This window comes from Pimephales promelas, chromosome 19 (assembly GCF_988280905.1).
Source record: "Pimephales promelas chromosome 19, fPimPro1.hap1.1, whole genome shotgun sequence".
NCBI classification, from domain to species: domain Eukaryota; kingdom Metazoa; phylum Chordata; class Actinopteri; order Cypriniformes; family Leuciscidae; genus Pimephales; species Pimephales promelas.
Window position 1 is genome coordinate 27,867,462 of NC_142787.1, and position 20,962 is coordinate 27,888,423.

The following is a 20,962-nucleotide window of genomic DNA, read 5'->3' on the forward strand; positions in this document are numbered from 1 at the left end:
AACAGATTTGAAAATAACAAGAGGGGCAGTGAATGATGACACAAATTTTACTCTTGGGTGACGGCATTTTGTGCATGTCGGGCAAATTACTACTGCTACATGAACAATTACGTCACGTGGGGATGTAGCTCAGTGGTAGAGCGCATGCTTCGCATGTATGAGGTCCCGGGTTCAATCCCCGGCATCTCCACTTTTTTGCCAATTCAATTTCAATAAAACAATACATTTATATTTTTAGCACCATATTTAGGTAGTATTGAGATAAATCTTTTTTTTATACACACAAAGAAAGTATATGCTATTTTAAACACTACCTGATTTTTTTTTACAATATTTTCAACCAACTGTGCTTTCACGTAACGGGAGCTTTCATACCTGCCTTGAGTTCGGTTGAATCGCACTAGCGTTCGTTTTCCCCCTTGGTGTGGTTCGTTTTGGCTGGTGTGAAGGCAGCAATCGCACTTCGGTGTGCACCAAAAGCGGACCAAACAACCTCGAAGAGGTGGTCTCGGTACGCTTTCAAACGAACTCTGGATCGGTTCGTTTGTGGTGAGAACGTGATCCGACCTAGAACAGACCCAACTGCCAAATAACTGCCCATTTTGGACTAAACCAGCTGCCGTAGTAAAACAACTCCCTTTAAGCCATGACTGACTTCCCGCGTTCTGCATTCTCACTAAAACACTCCTCATAAACACTGAAGTTGTCCGCACTGCAGCGAACCTCTTTATGTATATCGCGTCTATACTTTGTTGTTTATGTCGTTTATGAGGGGATTTCCGAAAGTATAAAGCTCGTGCTGGTTCTGAACCTCTTTGTTTACTTCCAGGGGTTCTGTTGGGATTTTCACGCACGTTAATTCTGACCAATCGAAGTGCAGTTATGGAAATATGTTCAAGACATATTTGGCAAAGGAGTAATGTGGATGTTGTCACTTTACTATATGTTGGTTCGTTTCATCAACTCATCAACTGATTCGGACCAGAGCAAGGTGTGAAAACGAACCAAACCCCCTGAAAAATGCTACAAAATTTCACCCTTGGTCCAGACCAAAATGAACCGAAATACAGATGTGAAAGCACCCTAGTCACTCTAGCAAAGGCAGATTGCTGCTAACCTTTTACAGCAGCAAATAAACATGAGTTCATAAAAATACATATACGTGGACCATTTCATATAATAGCGCTTATCGTCAATTAAAAACAATGGTTCCACTGGGGCTCGAACCCAGGACCTTCCGCGCGGGAGCCGAAAATGGTTAAGCTTAACTTCCCTTAACTTTTCCCATTCATTCTCTATGGTAGTGCTTAACACTACGGATGCAATCTACTTTTGGCCACACGTAGACTTCCCGGCGCTGTTTCGCTTTTCCGTGGCGGGGAATTTAAAAAGCGAAGCGTCATCTGTCTACCCGTTTTATTACCGGAGAGATATTTGTTTACCGACTTGTCAGCAAACTTGTTTCGTTTTGTTAGTGTCTAAACTACCTGCAGACAGACTTTAACTCAGGTGAGTGCATATACTTTATTATTCAAATATTTTATCATTTAAATTGCATGTATATTGTCATGTAATCGTATTGTTATCTTGTTGAATGGATTGTGACGATAAGAAACAGCTATTTTATAAGAGTATCTTTGTTTGTAAAGGTGAATGTTTCATCATAATCTCTAACTATGTTTAATATATAAGTTAACATTGCAGAAAGATGTAATGTGCAGTAGTATGGAGGACCAAACCTGCAGTTAAAAATTAATGAATGAATAAATAAATAAATGAATGAATGAATAAATAAATAAATAAATAAAATTAAATGTGATAATAGGAAAATACATAAAGGAATAAACGACTTGATAAAATAATTATGATAAGATTTTAATCAAATATATTTTTGTATAATTTCCCCCAAATATATCATTTTTTGCTTTTATATTTTAATGTATTTGTATTCGTTTTAATTGTATTTATTTATTATTTTATTTCTTTGTTCAGTTTATTCTTATATTTATTTATGCATTCATTTAATTATATATTTATTTTATATAATATATACTGTATATTTATATATTATTAATATATTATATTAATTTATTCCAATTTGTTTTTATTTCCAGATATATTTGTTTTAACCTTTATTTATTTAAATTTTCTTTCTTTAGTTTTATATCTATTTTTACAGTATTTCATTTATTGATGTGCATGATAATTAGGTTGGTTGGTCTTGCTTACCAAATATAAATATTAATTAACACATAAATAAAAGCAGAAAGGGAAGGGAAAAAAATACAAAAATGATTTTGATTAAGAATAAATTATATTTATTTTATCAAGTCATTTATTCCTTTATTTATTTTCCTATTATCAAATGTATCTTTTTTTTTACTTATTAATGTTTAATTTCTGCAGGTTTGGTCCTCCTATATTGTAATTAATATGACACACACATATTACATTTAAATTATGAACAAATAGATATATGTGTGCAATTTAATAGTACAATTTAACATTTTTAATTAGTTAAACTTGTTAACTTTTTATATATACATGCATACATTTCTGCATATATATTTTTATATATTATTTTATTTATTTATTTTATAGTAATGGAGGAGGAAGAAGAACTGGAAAGTTTTTCTCCAACAAAATATCTCACACAGCTGAGTAAGTAAATCAAGTATCTTGTCATGTGTGTTATATATACCCATGTCAAATTCTTATAAAATTGGAATAAAAATTGAACATACTGGAGAGAAACCATTCAAATTATAATGCGTAATTTTTAGGCTCATCTGCAGCCACAGGATCCACAGTCTTATTTACAACAGGTTACTTTACACATCCATTTTGGAGGCTTATTCAATTTTATCCTCCATGTTCTTTTGTTCTAACTACTGTTAAGGTTTGAATATACCAGTGGTGAAGGTGGGTGCACTTCATGAATTGTATGCATGCTAAACTGTTATTTGTTGTGGAAAAAATTGACTATTTACTTACAAGCATTTGAACATTATCAGAATGTGCATTACTAGAACAAATAACAGAATAAATAGAATAAAAGAATAAATAATGATTAGTAATTTAATGTAGTCAAGACAATCAAATACATATGTACATTCAGTTTTTAATTTCCTCCCTGTGCTTTTCCTTGCAACTCCTCCAACAACATCGGCTCCTGTGTGTAGGCCTTCATCACAGGGTGAAGGCTTTGCACCATCTCACGCAGCACAATCAGCCTCTACACCTGCACCAATGCTGTCTGCACTCACTGAAACCCCTGTTCCCAGCTACTTAAACACAAAAGTAAAGACGTGCATTACACACGTGTATTAAATGTGTTATTCACGCATATACAATATTATACATATTAATGCACTTTTAATATATATATACAGTGGTGTGAATAAGTGTTTGCCCCCATGCTAAAGTTGCCTAAAAAGAGGAATAAAAATAATCTTTTGGATATTGATCTTAATGCCTTAATTAGAAAATGTGGAAAACTCCAACCTTTAAGGACACAAATTTTCTTTGTGAATGAATAATGTATCATAAATAAATAAATGTTTTTCCTTAAAATACAGGGTGCATAAGTCAGGGCACCCCTTTGTTAAATTCCCATAGAGTCAGGCAGATTTTTATTTTTAAAAGCCAGTTATTTCATGGATCCAGGATAATATGCATCCTGATAAAGTTCCCTTGGCCTTTGGGATTAAAATATCCCCACATCATCACACACCTTCCACCACACCTAGAGATTGGCATGGGGTAGTACTTTCCATAAGATCATCTTTCAATGCAAATCAAACCAGCTATTAGGCTAACTGAAGTAAAACCATGCAAACACTTATTCACACCACTGTATATATATATATATATATATATATATATATATATATATATGGATGTTCATTAAAATTACAAAAGTATTGTATTTTATTGCATTGCATTGTAAGTTCATTTATTGACTAGCATTATTTTATCTTGCTCAGATTTGAAAAAACACTAAATATTAAGTATTGTTACTATTAAACACTGTACATAATTATTTACTTTTAAAAATGTTCTTGTTTTTTTTTCATTTTCTCCACAACCATATTATTATTGCTGTTATTTAATCTATAATTTTAAATTGTTAAATTTCTTTCCATTGTCCATTAAAATCAAACAGTTTAGTCCTTGTTTGCATTGCAATTTGGTGTGTTTTTAAAGTTAATTTTATTGACTTGCATTATTTTATCTTGGTCAGATGTGTAAACACTATTAATAACTGTTAATTAAACATTGTACATAATTATTTGTTATTTTTTTAAATCTTGTTTTTTCCCCAGCTTTATGTTGTTATTATTATTGTTATTATTCATGTTATTGTTTTTTTAATCTATAAGTATTTAATACAGTACCTTTTTCAGTTTTACATAATAATATGTATATTATTGTATTATAAATAAAATGATAAACTTACTATTTGGTGTTTACTGGTTGTTTTTCATATATATATATTGGATTTTTGTGCATAGTTAAAGAAATATAATGTGAAAATCTCTAAAAAAAAAATAAAGGTATAAAACATTATCAAAATGTTCTTTACAATTATTCACATTCAAATATTTTCTATATTAAAAGAGAACTATACCCTATTATAATTTAAATGTTTATTGAGATAATTGGACATTTCGTACATCCTACACAAAAACAAACCTTAAAAGTTTTATTCTATTTTCAGCAAAAATTTAGTTTATTATATGTAAATCGTACTTGACATGAATTTGTAATCATTTTTTAATCTATATACAATATATGATATTTGTGGTCGAGACGGGACTCGAACCTATGATTTTGTGTATTTTTTCTGGCCCGCCTCCCTGAAATTTCCTGCGTTCCTATTGGCTGGCAGCGCTCTACACCTACGCGCGACTGGCCTCCGCGTGTAAAGCAGACGTGATAACCGCTACACTATGGAACCCGTATAAACCAACACTCGAACCATGTTTAATATGTATACTTCATGTACAATTTTATTCTATTCATCATATAAGTTATTTAAATATGTAATGAAATCACGATATAACACGAACAACATGCAGGCTAATATGTATAGCAATATCTCAGCAAACCAATTAACATTTAAACATTATGCGCCACTGACTGCTTTGAATGAAGACGGAGAAAGGGTTTTACGTTAAAGGTAGAACACGTCTGAAATATACGTCTTTGCATTTAATTGATTTATTTTAGCACCCAATGCAATGTGTGCATTTGTGACAGTTTCATGTCAGGAGTACATCAATAATTATCAATAGGAGAAAAAGACGCAGAATTCGCTGCACCCACAACCGCAGTCGCATGCGATAAAAAGGGCATACACCGCTCTCGTCCGCTAGAGACATCAATGAACCATCAACGCACCAGCTCAGCGTCTATCCATATTATTATGCAGTATATAAACATGGCGGTTTATCTACATGCATCAGCTCGAAAAGATCTATATTTAGATGAGATGTAGAGCATCTCTTCGAAAGGTAAAAAGGAAAAGGTCTTGTCGTGATTTAGGTTATTATACTAATACAATATAGGTTTCCTCTATGCATAATCTGTATCCATAAAAAAAAATCAACCAAAATGCAAAGACCAGGACCTGGCGAAAACGGATCGAACTAACCAAAAATAACAGCATCGGAAAAAATATGGGATACAAGGTAGGCGTGCAAATATTTGTCTCATTCATGCAGCATCATTTAGCTCCACTTCTCTTCAATGTCTCATGCATTTAGAATTTAAAATTAACATTGGTGTTGTTTAATCCTTATTATGTTCGGTGGGTGCAATTAAAAATCAGCAATAACCGAATCTGAATTAACCATCACGCACAAAAGAGATGCCTGAGATTATAATATTATTCCGTTTTTTTATAGCCTATATGCCGTAACTCCATGTGTTATGTAAAACAGAATGCGGGTGCGTTAATCTGGCCTGTGCATAGCTTATTTTATACGGCTACCCTCATGTCCCATCCAAACAAGGCCAGAGTGTCTGATATATATTATGTATATATATATATATATATATATATATATATATATATATATATATGTATTTACGATTAAAGAGGACACAATACAATGAACGCAAAACAACTATTACAGCTTAAGCCACTTCCTCTATCTATCCATCCATCCATCCATCTTTTTTCCAATTTCTTCTATTCAAATCAAATTTCATCTTTTTATAGGCCTACCTCAAATTGCATTTCATATGCAATTTGCATATGAGTGAAGTACAAATATTCCAATCAAATGAGATCTTTTTATACCTCAAATTCAGTAACAGCAGACTGCAATATGCATATACGTGGAGTGCTACATTTTCAAAATGATTAGTACAAAACTCCAAACTCATCACACTTGTAACAGTTAGTCCTTATTTAAAAATGTGATCACATGCTTTAATAATGGTTACACAATCTTATTTTTTTTCAACTTGGTTAAAGCACAATGTTTGAAAAAAAATATACATGTTTCAAATCACCCTTGTTCCTGAATTAAAGATGTCACTCACAGTACAGGCTAGAGTTGGCACATAATAAAAAAAACCCCAAAAAACTATTTATGTAATTGACGTAAAATAGATGTTTGTAATTCAAAGTTTTCATGTGATGTCACACCCTTGCAGGAACACCAACCTGGAGGGCAAAACAAGGCTTACCACCATCGCTCGCCAGTTATTTTTTACCAGGTTTGTACTAAGTACTATATTAAAAAGACCAATTCAATTATACACCTTATTGATGATGATGCATACTTGGATGCGCATATCATGACATTGTTGGTGATACACAACCCTACTGCCACATAAAGTCGAACACACCTAAACAAACAACACTATTATTAATAAAACCTTATAAGACTCATTGATACTCTCCCATACTCTGACCAAAGTTTCTTAGCAGTAACATCACACTACGTGGTAGTTTTACTTTTGTAAGGTTGCAAGCCATGAATTCATTAAGGCTTTTTGCAATTTAAATCCTACTTTGAGTACCCTGCACTAACATTTTTGTATCGAGCTGAATATCCCTTATTCAGAGATCACCTGTATGTATTACTAAATGATAAGCACTCTTTACACATCATGTATGACGTTTTGGTTACTGTCATAAAACTGATGTTCTGCATAACTACAATTGTTTTATGGACCTTTTATTCTGGGCATGATTATTAAAATGATAATATTCTGTGTAAAATTATTACTTTAGTTAAAATGGTCTTTTCTAGGCCAACACCAATGCAACTACCACAATTTCTTAAACCAATTTGTCTGCTCCCTTTAAGGCATCGGCAGGTTTCAAATGTACTCCAGAGAGCTGAACTGCATTAATAAACTCTGCTAGCTTAAATGTAGGTCAACTGAAGCAAGCTTATTAAAGCATGTTACATATTTAACACAACAGTTAACCCAACCAGGGCCGTACCCACCACTGAGGTCCCCAAGGTCCAGACGATTTTTCTGAGGTGTATATAATAAAGGTAGTGATAATTATCTAATATTAACACTGATTTGGTGCTACACGAATATTACACACAGCCAAGATAACCGACCTACCGCCAATGGTCAAACACAGATCATCAATGTCAAAATGTTTGAGATGACCAATCAAATCAAAGTAGGCGGGCTGTATATTTACAGAAGCTGCTGAATGCTGATCACGAATCAGTAAATGTTCATAAAGTGAGAGATAATATGCAAGTAGTTAAACTCAATATATATACGTAATATTTGACAACTGTTTTACAATAGAAATGTTAAACGACCGACAGAAATACAATTAGTTACACAAACTAATACAATTTTGTTTAAATTGGCTGTTTTTAAAATATATAATTACGTGATTCATTGTAATTCGTAACAATGAGAGAGAAGAATAATTCATGAAGCAGTTCTCGTCAGGCATACGATTAATAATGAATGTGCATACGCCCACTGATGTAAACAAGCTCAATATGCAAGAACAGGAAGATGGAAGACGCACTGAATGAAAATACACATTCACTCTCTGATAGTAGATGGCTGTGGTATATTGAACATGCTTTTCCCTTCACACTAATTTAATTTCTAACATGGCCTGTTCCTTTCACAAAGACTGAGTTTACTAGAGCTTCAAAATAAACATTTTTAGTCTTCAATTTAGCTGAATCTATTCATATGCTTCTATGCAGCTGACAACTTCATTTTTATAGGTCATCCTTTAACTTTCTAATCTTGTCTGTAATTCATTATCCAGATCCCAGGGGCTGCCATGGATCGTGTTAGCCTACTCTGGAGGTTGAGACGTCGGGCCCGTCGAGGAGCCCTGTGCATGGCTCTGTTCTGTATGACTATGGCTCTCCTGTACACCTTTTGCGCTGAAAACAGCATACCCGTCACAGATGCCATTTTTGGCGTGAAGGCAAGAACTCGAGCTCAACCAAGAGCACACACAATTCTTAAGGTATGGCAAAGAGATTCCTTTCCTCACGCTGCTTTCTGTTCAATCGAATCTGCACAATAGAGTGCTGTAGGAATGAGACTTAAAACAATAAAATCAGTTTTTTTTTGCACATCCGGTTCCATCATCCCAAAGACAGTGTTTTTTTGTTAAATGCCTGAAATAAGATCCGTGGTTAAAGGGATACTTCAACTCTGTAAAGATGAATGTGTATTTAAAATGGGTCATTTACAGTATATAGAATAAATGTGAAATAATTTTTGAATTTGGAGCTTTCTAGACTGAGAAAAGACAGAAAATGTATTTTTGGCTTATGTGGATGAAAGACAACAACTCCCAGAATGCACTTGCTGCCCTAGGAGGCCACGCCTACCGGTAACAGAGCGGAGTAGTTAAACAACAAGTCTAGGCTACTAGTGAGTCTCCGTGATGAGTCCGTCTAAAAAAAACGTCTTTCGAGATCGCCACAAAATGTACGGGATTCGGCTTTTGCGCTCTACAGTCGCCATTCATCATGTTTACTGGGGCGAGCAGGACGAGTGAGGGCCACCGGATCTCACGACCAAGTCGTACGAATTCGACGAATGATTAAAAAGGGGCTAAATCGTAACAATTCATACGACCTCACTCGTACGAATTAGTACGATTTTTCTAAATCGTACATATTTTACGAATTGGCCAACTCGTATGAATTAATACGAATGACCTACCCCTTACCCCGCCCCTAAACCTAACCATCACGTGGGTTTAGACAAATCGTACAAATTCATACGAGTAAGGTCGTACGAATTGGACACTTTTTAATCATTCGTCGAATTCGTACGAATTGGTCGTGAGATAGTGTTGGGCCGCGGGAGAACGGCGCAATGCCGGTGGCGTGATTACAGATGAGGGACACCTGTGAAACGCACCAGATCTCTCACGGAGGAGCGGGAATTTTCTTAGCAATGTTAAAACGCACATCAACCGATCACTTGTTTAGCGTTCATGTAAATACTACATTCAGATTCACCAATCAGAATGAATTCAGTTAGATTGAAAGCAAAAGGTGACGTAAAAATCGTCATTTTGCGTCATCGGAGGATTTTTTCCAGACAAAAAATACTTAAATCTCTCTTTTCAGGGGATATGAGGGTGCAAAGCATGGTAATTCGAAAATACTACAGGTTTTCTACTAATACAAAGCTAAATCCCAAAGTATCCCTTTAAGACAAAATTAAGATTTATGCGTTTTATTCTATGCCATAAAATACATCAACAGTACATCACTTGAAATTTTGTAAAGATTGCTTTTGTCTGGTTGCAATCAAGTGACTAAAATGGGACTACAGAGATTGTCGGGAACATTTACACTTTCCCGCCCATTGATGAGTTTTTCCGGCAATCCATGTTTTCACTGTAGGGGGCAATGTTATAGTACAACACATCAGGATCCAAAAACAATTGAAGAAGATCTGTGTAAACCAGAAGGAATGGATAGTAGATTGCTCACGCACAAGTAAGCTAGCGTGATCATCAAACATTCAACAGCATATAAATAAAAACGTTACCAAATGAAATGTAGAAACCACAAAGCAGTATACGAGTGTGCAGTCTTGGAGGGTGTTGTTGGACTGGAAAAAAACATGATTTTCTCAATTGTTTATGAAAATGTTGTTGTAATGAAACTTCTTTTTCAACATCTTTTGATATATTGACTGTTTACATATTCATTCAACAAAATATCTTTGGGGCCATGAACGTTTTGTGAATATAATCCAAAATGCTGGTGCTAGCTGGCAATGTTTTTAGAAATTGAGTAAAAAGTTAAACATCATCACGAAGAGGAAACATCATCTACAGTATAGTTGGCTTTTACAGGCTTGTGTTTATAATCGTGCTCTTGCAAACTATTCTAACTTAAATTTTCCTATTTATAGATTTTAAATTAAGTTTATAAGAGATAATTTTCAACAAAAATCCAAGTTACTGGAAGAAAAAAACGCTATTGGCTTCTTGTCTAGGGAACCAGAGTGATGCTAACTTCCAGAGTAATTTGCGGGTGTGATATGCCCCCATTGAAACATTTCGCGGCACGGATGTACCAATACAAACAAATAAAACATCTCCAGTTAACTCTAGTAGAGCATTCATTTCGTTCGTTTGTTAAATAAGAAACGTCTACGTAATCTGAAACACGCGCTTCAATCCGAATAAATTTTCCTATTTTTAGATTTTAAATAAAGTTTGTAAGAGCTAATTTTCAGAGCTAATCAATTCAAGTCACTGGAAAAAAAAAACACTATTGGCTTCTTGTCTAGGGAACCAGAGTGATGCTAACTTCCAGGTTAGCTTACAAAATTACGTCATCCCTGCAGCACTCTATTAAGTAAAAAATGAAAAATTCTTTATTACTAAAAGTGACATTGATCTATCGAAGGTATTGCGGGGAACAGGAGGGTCAAAACCCATGTATACTGACCCTCAAAAGCTCCCAGGTGTCATTCCTGGAGATCCTCAGAAGCCTATTCCCATCCTGTCATCTTCGAACTACTCAATGGACAGCAGTTCCAAGGACCGCAGCCTCAGGGGAAAAAGAAGAGAGCATGGGTTATTTTACTGGCTTTTGGCGCAACCGCTGAGACGTGCTTTAGAGACTATTTTTGGAGGCCAACGGAGAGGAGATGGTGCCTCAAGTGGGGATGCTGTTGTTTTTGGGCCTAATGGAGCACTCGGAGAAGTCTGGAATGAGGAGATGTCAAGCACCATGCTGGGAAAAAGGCTGAGGAAGGTGGTGCAGAACTACCAGGTGAGCGAAACTGAAAGACATCTAAAAGCCTTTACTATATAAAAACAGTAAAAAAAAACCTGCAAATACTGCTGATCAGCAAGGCATGAAGTCTCTTCAGTTAATCCATTTGACATAATCCTCTGAGGAAGAGGCTCTACAGCTATCAGTATACATGATTATATTTCTTAAAATCCGGAAATCGGATTATCAACTCAGGTTGGTTGCGTCAAAAGCTTATGGCCCCATCTTACTCTCCTCGCCATCAGATGTCATTGGGTTACTTTTGTCATTTTGCCTGGCTCAGTCAAACAATGGTAGGCGGGAATTAGTGTAAATACGGCAGCCTTTGCCACCAAGGTGGGTTATTTGAACGTGGTTTAAATAGATTCTCTGAGATACAAAACCCTACCAACTTACCAACCTTACTTTCTTGTATGAATGTGATATGCATTTCTATCATAGTCTTTTTTGTTTTCATTTAAGGCAATGAATAAATATGGAGTTAAGCACCCTGGACCTGCAGCACATCGTCCCAAACTCAGTGGCCCTGAACTTCTTTGTCAAATCAAGGAGATGGTTCAGATTACAACTTTAACACCGGATATGGAGCCCTTTTCTGGTTTGCCCTGGGCCTCTCAGTTACCACTGCATCAAATAACCACTGATATTGGCCCGTTTAAGACCTGTGCAGTGGTGTCATCTGCAGGTTCTCTCAAAAACTCTGGATTAGGAAAGGAAATAGGTAATCCATTATAATTCATAACATAATCTGGATGTATTTCATTCAGATCCGGTGTTTTTATTATTATAAATTATAACCTGTGTTTTAAATTGCATTGATGACAGAATGTTTTGTTTTAAATAATCCTATTTGTTTTGGATCCATCAACTTAAAAAAAAGAGATTAGATATTTTTCAAAGTAATTTCCATCATTAGATATTACTTTAAGGTTATACAATAAAGCATTTTGGCTTGAATTTCCATTTATAAAATAATATATTGTATGTATGTGTCTATCTATCTATCTATCTATACACACACACACAGGGGTGCACATAACTGGTGCGCGTGCGTGGTAAAAAATAAAATTACCAAAAAAAATAAATAAATAAAAATTGGGGACAGAGACACGTTTACTTATAAAAAATAAAGTTTACTTTAAAAATAAAATAATTGTTTGACATTGAACAAAGAACCAAACAAATGCAACTAAAAAGTAAAAATTATTAATTCTTATTAAAGATTAAATATTGTAATCCTTTCAAACTTTATTCTTGAACTGATCCATTTATCTGATCCATTTATTTGTCTATTGCATATTTCAATATCATATACTCATAGTTATACTCATATTCATGTGTTCTATTCAGACCAGACATTTAGTTTACTTCTACTCTGACAAATATACGTCTAATTGTGGGCCAGACATGCTATTTGTTTTTTTCAGTTTTCTGGTAGATGATTGAGAGCTTATTACTTCCTAAAAAGATTATTTATTTTTGCTAAATAATTTGCTTATTATTTTATTTCAGTTTAACTTAATTATATATATTTTCAGCAACTGTTGTTTGTTTAGTTTCGTTTTAGTTTATTAATTATGTTGAAATTTCTATTTTATTTCAGTTTACGAAAAAATTTGAACAATAGTTTTAGTCTTAGTTTCAGTTTTTGTTTACTTAAAATAAATTTGATTCAAACGAGGCAAAAATTGGAAATCGCAGAGAGAGAGAGAGAGAGAGGCACATTTAAGACAGCGCTCAAACACTGAATTGACTCCTTTTTCACGTTTCCTTGCGCTTGAACGGACACACAAAATGTCAAAATATCCATCACGGCAAATTCTTTCGTTGAGAAAGAAACTGGATGCCTGTCAGTATATTCGGTCCATCCATTCAGTCTTAAAGTGACAGCAGCCTAATATTCCTGCTCTTGTCTGTCATTAATATATTTTAAAAAAAAATGTTTTAAATCCATCATCACCTACAACGTTCAAGAGAAAAGATAGAGGAGAGAGCAGTCAGGAGAAAGTGATGACGATAACTTGTGGGATAAGTGTGTCGCGTAAAATGTTAGTACTATGCAGCATCTCCAGGTGCTCCCTTGAGAACCAGACCAAAAAGGTTATGTGCACCCCAGTATATATTTTCTACTTAAGGCATAAAGATCAATTTCCAAAAGATAATTTTTATTCCTCTTTTTAGACAACTTTATCATGGGTGTCCAAACTTATTCACATCACTGTATATGTAATACATCATTTTTTGATATTATGAAAAATTGGATGATTTTATGTATGCATGAGGCATTATTACTAAAAGAAATCCTGAAATCTAGATACTCATGATGCGGTGATACGGTTCAATGCCGCACCGACAGCAGGCTTTGAGAAAGATGTGGGCTCTAAAACAACAGTGCGACTAATCAATTCCCAGGTAAATTGTTTGCTAACTCTGGAAAGGTTAAAATGATATGTAGTAGCAATTTCTGAAAATACCATCATTTCTGTTTATTGCATAGGTAATGGCATCTGAAGACCACCATTTCCTCTCCAGTTCTTTGTACAGTGCAGGGATTTTAGTGAGCTGGGATCCTGGCCCTTATTCGTCCGATCTACGGGAGGTAAGAGCTCAACCATTCACTGTCAAGCATTTGGCAAACTCACAAAATCCCAGCAAACATGCTTAATTAGAAGATTTCAACACAAAGTCCTAGTTTGATGAAGTGTAGTTTTTGAAGCACGTGACCAGAAACAACTCCTCATTAGTATAGTGATAAGTATCCCTCGCCTGTCACGCGTGGGCGAGACCTGGGTTTGATTCCCCGACGAGGAGATGCTGAGCTTTTTCTTCCTAGCACAAGTCAACAATACAATTTTTCCATACAGCTGGACAAAATTAATTTCAGAATACCACTTGGAAACATTATTTTTCAAGATCTCAGGGGTTAAAGCAACAAAAAAACCTTTGGATATTATTTACTATTTTTCCTTATTAGCCAAACCCCATTTCACAGCCCGTCACACTTCTTTTCTTCTTGTAATTAGGAGTATAAAGAGTTAATGTTTTACCTTCACAAATGAAATATTCAAAAGAACATTTGCATTTATATAAAATATAATAAAAGCCAACAGAGCTTTTGCCACAAAGTGAGCTAACTATTTATAAAACTACAGTTTTAACCTAAACTTTATAATAAGAAATTATGACGCATATTCTAACTCAACCTGTTAACACTGAACAGAGGACGGAAACTGACTGCGCCAGCATCAGAACAAAAAGCCATTTATGGTAGGAATGGGCATTTCAAGCAAAAATAATATTTGATGGTCGCTGGGAATTATTCTATTATTATTCGAAAATCTCACCCCTCCCCCATATGTTCACCGGTAAAATGCGTTCGCTCAGATTCCACACCGACATTAAATTACTCTGTACTGTAGGCCTACTATACGTGTTGTAGCCATTCCATTAATTGACTTGCTAATCCGCTAATCATAGCGACGGAGAACTTCAATCCCTGTGATCTAATCAAATTTACACCTACGGTTTCATATTGACTCTAATATATATATATATATATATATATATATAAACTCGTATTTTTACAGATTTCATTAGTGAAATTTGGAGAAATTTAATAATCGTCCTTTTGTTATGCTTTCAGTGGTTCAACAAGACGGATTACCCAATATTTAAACAGTATCAGCGATATCGACGCTTACACCCTCAACAGCCATTTTATATTATACACCCACGGATGGAATGGCAGCTGTGGCAGCGAATACAAGACAATATGGACGAGACTATACAAAAAAACCCACCCTCATCGGGCCTGCTGGGTAAGTTTTATTAAGATTTTTTTTTTATAAATCACAAATGCTTAAAGGGATACTCCACTTTTTTTGGAAATAGGCTCATTTTACAACTCCCCCAGAGTTAAACAGTTGGCTTTTACCGTTTTCTTATCCATTCAGCCGATTTTCTGATATTTAGAAGAATATCAGTAACCAGACAGTTTCTGGTCTCATTGACTTCCACCATAGTATATTTTTTTCCTACTAGGAAGTCAATGAGACTAGAAATGGTCTGGTTACTGATATTCTTCTAAATATCTGAAAATCGACTGGATGGATTTGAAAACGTTAAAACTCAAACGTTTAACCCTGAGGGAGTTGTAAAATGAGACTATTTCCCAAAAAAGTGGAGTATCCCTTTAAGAAACCATTAAGTACGGGCATGTACACAGTTTAGTCATTTATGGAAGCGACAATTGCATTCTACAACTGAATTAACTCCCCAAAAAGGCAGATAGTGACAACCACATAAAAAAAAAAAAAAAGATTCTACGCAGTTAACATAACCAAGCTCACCATTTATTCAGAGGGGGTATGAACAATTGTTTTCCATATGCAAACAGTGCTGGATTTTACATGTACCTATTTTTTTTTCCTTCTACCTCCATAGGCACAGTTTTAATGATGTCCCTCTGTGAAGTTGTACATGTGTATGAGTTCCTGCCTTCGCGACGAAAAACTGAGCTGTGCCACTACTACCAGCGCTTCAGTGATGCTGCCTGCACCCTAGGTGCCTACCACCCATTATTATACGAGAAGAACCTGGTAAAGAGGATGAACCAGGGGTCTGACCGTGACATCTATACATATGGCAGAGTCACTCTCCCTGGGTTCATTAAACTTAACTGCACCAACTCCACATCCAACACTCAGTCAAAGACATAATTTAAGGGTGAACTTATTTTCTTGGTACACTCTCAGAATGTAACAGTAAAGCGCATGATTTAGTCTACAACGGACACTTTATTCTCTTAGATCAAGAGGCGGCTCACTGGTGGAGAATGAAAAACTAACACACTAAACACTAGGAACTTAATTCACATGAACACAAAAGCGGCAAGTTCTGTATATGTGTAAACTACCATCCATCAATCCCTAACTAGTCACATAGGGATAAATTCATACTGTTTCCTGTTAATTAAGAGAAAAAAAGATCTTAACACCACATATCTGCCTCTCATGTGACATGCAGCCACTGACTTTTAAACACTGCCTAATGTAACACATTAAAGCACTGATGTCAAAAGAACTGATGAACAGTGTTGGGGGAAACGCATTAATCAGATTACTTTTTTCAACTAACTAGTAAAGTAAAAAAAAAAAATACTTTTAAAATTGTAAGAAAATATCAGAGTTAAATTTTCAAATAAGTAACTGAAGTTACTTTGTTTTACCACCTCCCCTGTCCCCATGTAGAGAGAAATCGGGAGTATGTGCAGTGAACATGATGGTTATTATTGCACCGATACTGCGCTTGTGTACTCACACTTAGACTCATAAAAATGCTCCGATAGCATGTGTACAATGTTCGTGTCCAGACAAAGAAACACTGACAACAGAGAGTATAGTGGGGATAAAAGAGAAGGCTGTCTATTATGAAGTAAATGTATATAATTTACGAAAAAAATGTGAACAATAGTTTTAGTCTTAGTTTCAGTTTTACTTTCCTTAAAATAAATTTGATTCAAACCAGACAAAAATTGGAAATCGCACAGAGAGAGAGAGAGAGGCACATTTCAGACCGCACTCATTTCAGACAGGTGCTCCCTAATTATGTAATATTAGTAATAGTAATTACTAATATTACATATTAAATAAAATATAGTAACGCCTACATAGTGGTGCACAAGCTGATTAGCCAAAAAAACGCAAAGTGGATTGAGAGAGCAGAGGCAGACACACGAGCTTGTCGAGCGCATAACTTTTGCACAGACATCAGTGGGAAGTTTGTAGTTCGGTTGTATATGTAGATGGCAAAGAAGGTAAAACGAATTGACTGACAGGAGAGAGAGAGAGAGAAAGAGAGAGAGAGCACACTTCTGTTGCATGCTCTTGATTGCTGATCGTTCACTCAGTACACATGCATCATTAAATTGAAACTAAATCATATTAAAACTTTTAAAACTAAATCATATATGCAAGTAAAATATGAACTGTTACGCTATTTATGTTACAGCCAAAGACAGCGCACAAATTGAATTGCCTTTTCTTTCATGTCTCGTGCTTGAACGGACAAATTCACACAAAATTATGTCCCTCTTGGTGAGTATCCTGGTAAACATAGGTGGTTATATCTTAATGAACGGAAACAAAGAAAACACATACAGTAGGGCAGGCTATATCCGTGCATTTGGTCTTAAAGGGACCGCTGCCTAATAAACCTGCTGCTGTGTTGTTGTTTTTATTTATTTTTTACTGTTAATCAAACTACAAAATACAAAGTAACCACTCACTGCTATTGACTGAATTACTTTTGTAACTTTATAAATATTCATCTATATTTAATTTATACAGTGATTAATATGCAGTATTATTTCACATTTGATTACTTTATTCAAATTATGTTATCTGTAAACTATGTTAGACCTCCTCCAATCAGCTGTTTATTTCATCTGTAGCCTTTTTTTGTTCTATTTTATTTAGTTGTGCTATTTGTAATTTGATTATTTGTTATTTTATTTGTTTAAGCTAGTAGTTTTTAAAGTAGTATCAAAACTGTAATAGAGAATTGTGATATTTCACTGTAAACATTTGAACCACTAACCCAATCATCAGCACTAAGCCCTGCTGGATCAGCTCCAAATATGTGCTGTACAATTCAATTTATGATAGAGCATTAGAATGAACAGTTAAAGTAACATAAGCTCATATTTTAACATGCTTTCGCGTGATAACTCACGGAAATATACATTTACAAAAAATAAGCAAACTAATACAGTATGATTCATACAGTATTCTTTTGGTTTCTCTAGCCAATATACAAATTCAGGGAAAATACAGGTATCAGTATCGGCAAGTACCAAAAATGAAAGTATCGTTATCGGGCTCGTTCTGGAAAAAGTGGTATCGGTGCATCCCTAATGATTATTGTAGACTACTGTAGTTCTAAACTAAATGTGTGTTTTTGCTCAAAAACAGATTCCTCAAAATGAATAAAACTCAGAATATTACACAAACCTTCAATAATTAAATGTTAAATAACACAAATAAATATATTAACCAGTGTCTTTGCTGCTGACCTTAGATAAACATATTATTTGTGTTCAATTTGTTTTTATTGCTGAACTAAGAGTGTTGAATTACTCCAAAATGGCAGCACAGCTGAAAGGTTTGTTTGAGCTGCGCCCTCTACTGTACAGGTATGGAAAGGCCTTTAAAAACGGGTTATTAAAAAACAAGCAAGCCCGGCCCAAGTAAGAAAAAGTAACGCAAAATTAACACAACCTATTACTTTTACTCAATTAGTTACTTTTATAGGGAGTAATGCAGTAATAAAAGTAACTTTCCCCAACACTGCTGATGAACGTCCAGGCATTTTACAAACACACTAAATCTACATCCAGATTATTAGACAAAAAAGCTCTTGGATGGATTCTGTCCATAAAAGTGTAGCGTGCAAAGCTCTATGTCCAAAGCCAGCCTGCCGCATTCATAATGTGCAGGTTTTCGATTTATGCAACTGCAATCCTAGCACATCATTCATGCAATATTGTAAAATGATTTGCCAACACACTCATACCATTAGCAAAATAATGCTTCTAATCAATGTATTTAATGAAAGCTGTAATTCAAGGCCTGGAGATCTATATGCATTCAGTATTTACACTGTGACGCCTTTCCTCTCATAGCACTCTGTAACCAGCCGTAGGGCCCAGGAGAATTGTCCTTGCATGCTTTACTGAATTTGCACTGAATCATACCTGTGATAAACCTGTATTTAGTTGTATTCATGAACTTGGCGAGAAGGAAAACAGAGAATGTGCATGTTTTATACAGATTCGATTTCAATTTAAGCCCTTAAAACACAAAAGCAGATATACTTTGCATTTTGAGGAGGAAAAGGGCATTTATTTTTAGTAGTATTGTTTTTATAATGTTTTGTGTCAATGTATCTCATCCATTTCGATTTACTAAAACAAACAGATTACATTATGTAAACACTGAAACATAAATACTGCGTCTAGTGAATAGATGCCCTGAATGATGTGGGGACAGGACCTAAATATTCATATGTTATTAATTTAGAAACAGACTATCTATCTAAACAGGCTTTATTTTTCCTTTAGGTTAACATGAAATTGACCTCATTTGCTTTTTAAAATCAAAATATCATAACTTTCTACGCCTTTGAATTGTAAACTTGTATTGTGAATTGAATTGTTAAAATGTGAAATCATGCTTTTTCTCCCTTTTAATTCTTATTTATATTGTTCTTAGTTGTTTTTTTCTGATAGAGGAATCTTTATATGTAATTTGTAGTGTTATGTAAATTATTTAGTGATAAGACTGCATTTGAAGTACTTTATCCTTGCAAGAAGGCCATTCACATACTGACATCAGAGTTTTGCGAAAGGAAAACTCGCATTAAACTTTTTTATACATCACTCACATCTCACTCTGCTGTTTTTGTGTTATGTTAATTGAGAAAGAAGATCTATATAAGAAGACAAAAAACATCTCTCATTCTCTAAACCAACTATGCACATACAACACCTTTTTAATTGCAGAGATCCTTTCAGTTCATACAAGCTGACATTTGAAAATAGCATACATTTTCCACTAAGATCAGTTGTCATGCAAGCACAATAAAGCTAAATTATTTGCCACCACAGTAGCATTAAATATATATTTAGAAATGAAATTAGTTAGCATGCATTTTTGAATGGATAAATAATTGTTCATCTATAAAATGTCTGCAGAATAGACTACTTCAAGTATAATTCAGATGTGTCTCTTGTAAATGAACTACTTTGTCATGTCTTGCATGGGTAAACCAATTCAAATTAATCAAACTAATCTAGGCTATGCACATGTGAACAACTGTCAAATGTATATATGCTTTATTTTTTATTTATATTTCATATGCTTCTCTAATGCAATGACAAATTTATTTGAAATTTTCAAGAATCATCCCTTTAAGCTTTCTGTCGGCATTAAGAAATTCTCGATTTACTCTTTGTTAATATTCAAATGTGAAAGTTGTTGTGCACATAAAAGTATTTCACATGAACCGTGGGACTTGATGGACTGTGACAAAGGTTGTAAATTAAGCATGACTGAACAGAACCTTTGTGTTTTTTGGATAGCGTGTTACTATCTAATAATGTCCTTAACTTACAGCAGATTGGAAAGAGCCATTTCACCTCATTTGCTATTTTAAGTTACTGGAACAGATACAGATTTAGATAAATCTGGCTTAATACATGGTTTACAACTTTAGGCTATTACTGGGTGAACAAGTGGAACATTGTGTGCTCTATAAAGGCAAGAATAGTTCACTTAAATTAAAATTCTGTCATAATTTACTCACCCTCAAGTTGTATACCTGAAAATATTTTGAAGACTGCCGGTAACCAAACAATTGCTATACATTGACATCCATAGTATTGTTTTTGTGTGCAGCTTAATTCATACAGGTTTGAAACTAGAGGGTGAGTAACTTATGACTGCATTTTTATTATGAAGTGAACTATTTTTTTAACTTGTAGGTGAAGACACTGTAACGAGACAGATCTCATCATGAATCATTTAGTGAAATTGTTACTGAAAATCTCTCAGCATGGCAAACTTTCCAACTGATTTATTAACAATCGCAAGTGTACTACCAATGTATAAATAATGTGCCACCATAACTTTGTC

The 20,962-nt window shown here is 34.5% G+C and overlaps 1 protein-coding gene and 1 non-coding gene across 2 annotated transcripts; both read left to right on the plus strand.

Moving 5' to 3' along the window:
• The first annotated feature begins 118 nt into the window (after window positions 1-118).
• On the plus strand, window positions 119-190 carry trnaa-cgc (transfer RNA alanine (anticodon CGC)). Its single transcript has one exon. It is a non-coding gene; the product is annotated as a tRNA-Ala (tRNA).
• Window positions 191-5,359: 5,169 nt separating this feature from the next.
• Window positions 5,360-20,456, plus strand: st6gal1 (ST6 beta-galactosamide alpha-2,6-sialyltranferase 1). Its single transcript, XM_039693739.2, has 9 exons — window positions 5,360-5,693; window positions 6,667-6,729; window positions 8,276-8,482; window positions 10,899-11,267; window positions 11,733-11,991; window positions 13,585-13,682; window positions 13,768-13,869; window positions 14,914-15,088; window positions 15,714-20,456. Exons 1-9 carry the CDS (start codon window positions 5,682-5,684, stop codon window positions 15,986-15,988), a joined length of 1,560 nt encoding a protein of 519 aa, XP_039549673.1. The 5' UTR covers window positions 5,360-5,681; the 3' UTR covers window positions 15,989-20,456.
• Window positions 20,457-20,962: the final 506 nt, after the last annotated feature.

Coding starts and splice junctions, on each gene's coding strand:
- st6gal1 (XM_039693739.2), top strand. Junction 8,483..10,898: donor GAGCACACACAATTCTTAAG/GTATGGCAAAGA, acceptor GATCTATCGAAG/GTATTGCGGGGAACAGGAGG. Junction 15,089..15,713: donor ACCCTCATCGGGCCTGCTGG/GTAAGTTTTATT, acceptor CTACCTCCATAG/GCACAGTTTTAATGATGTCC.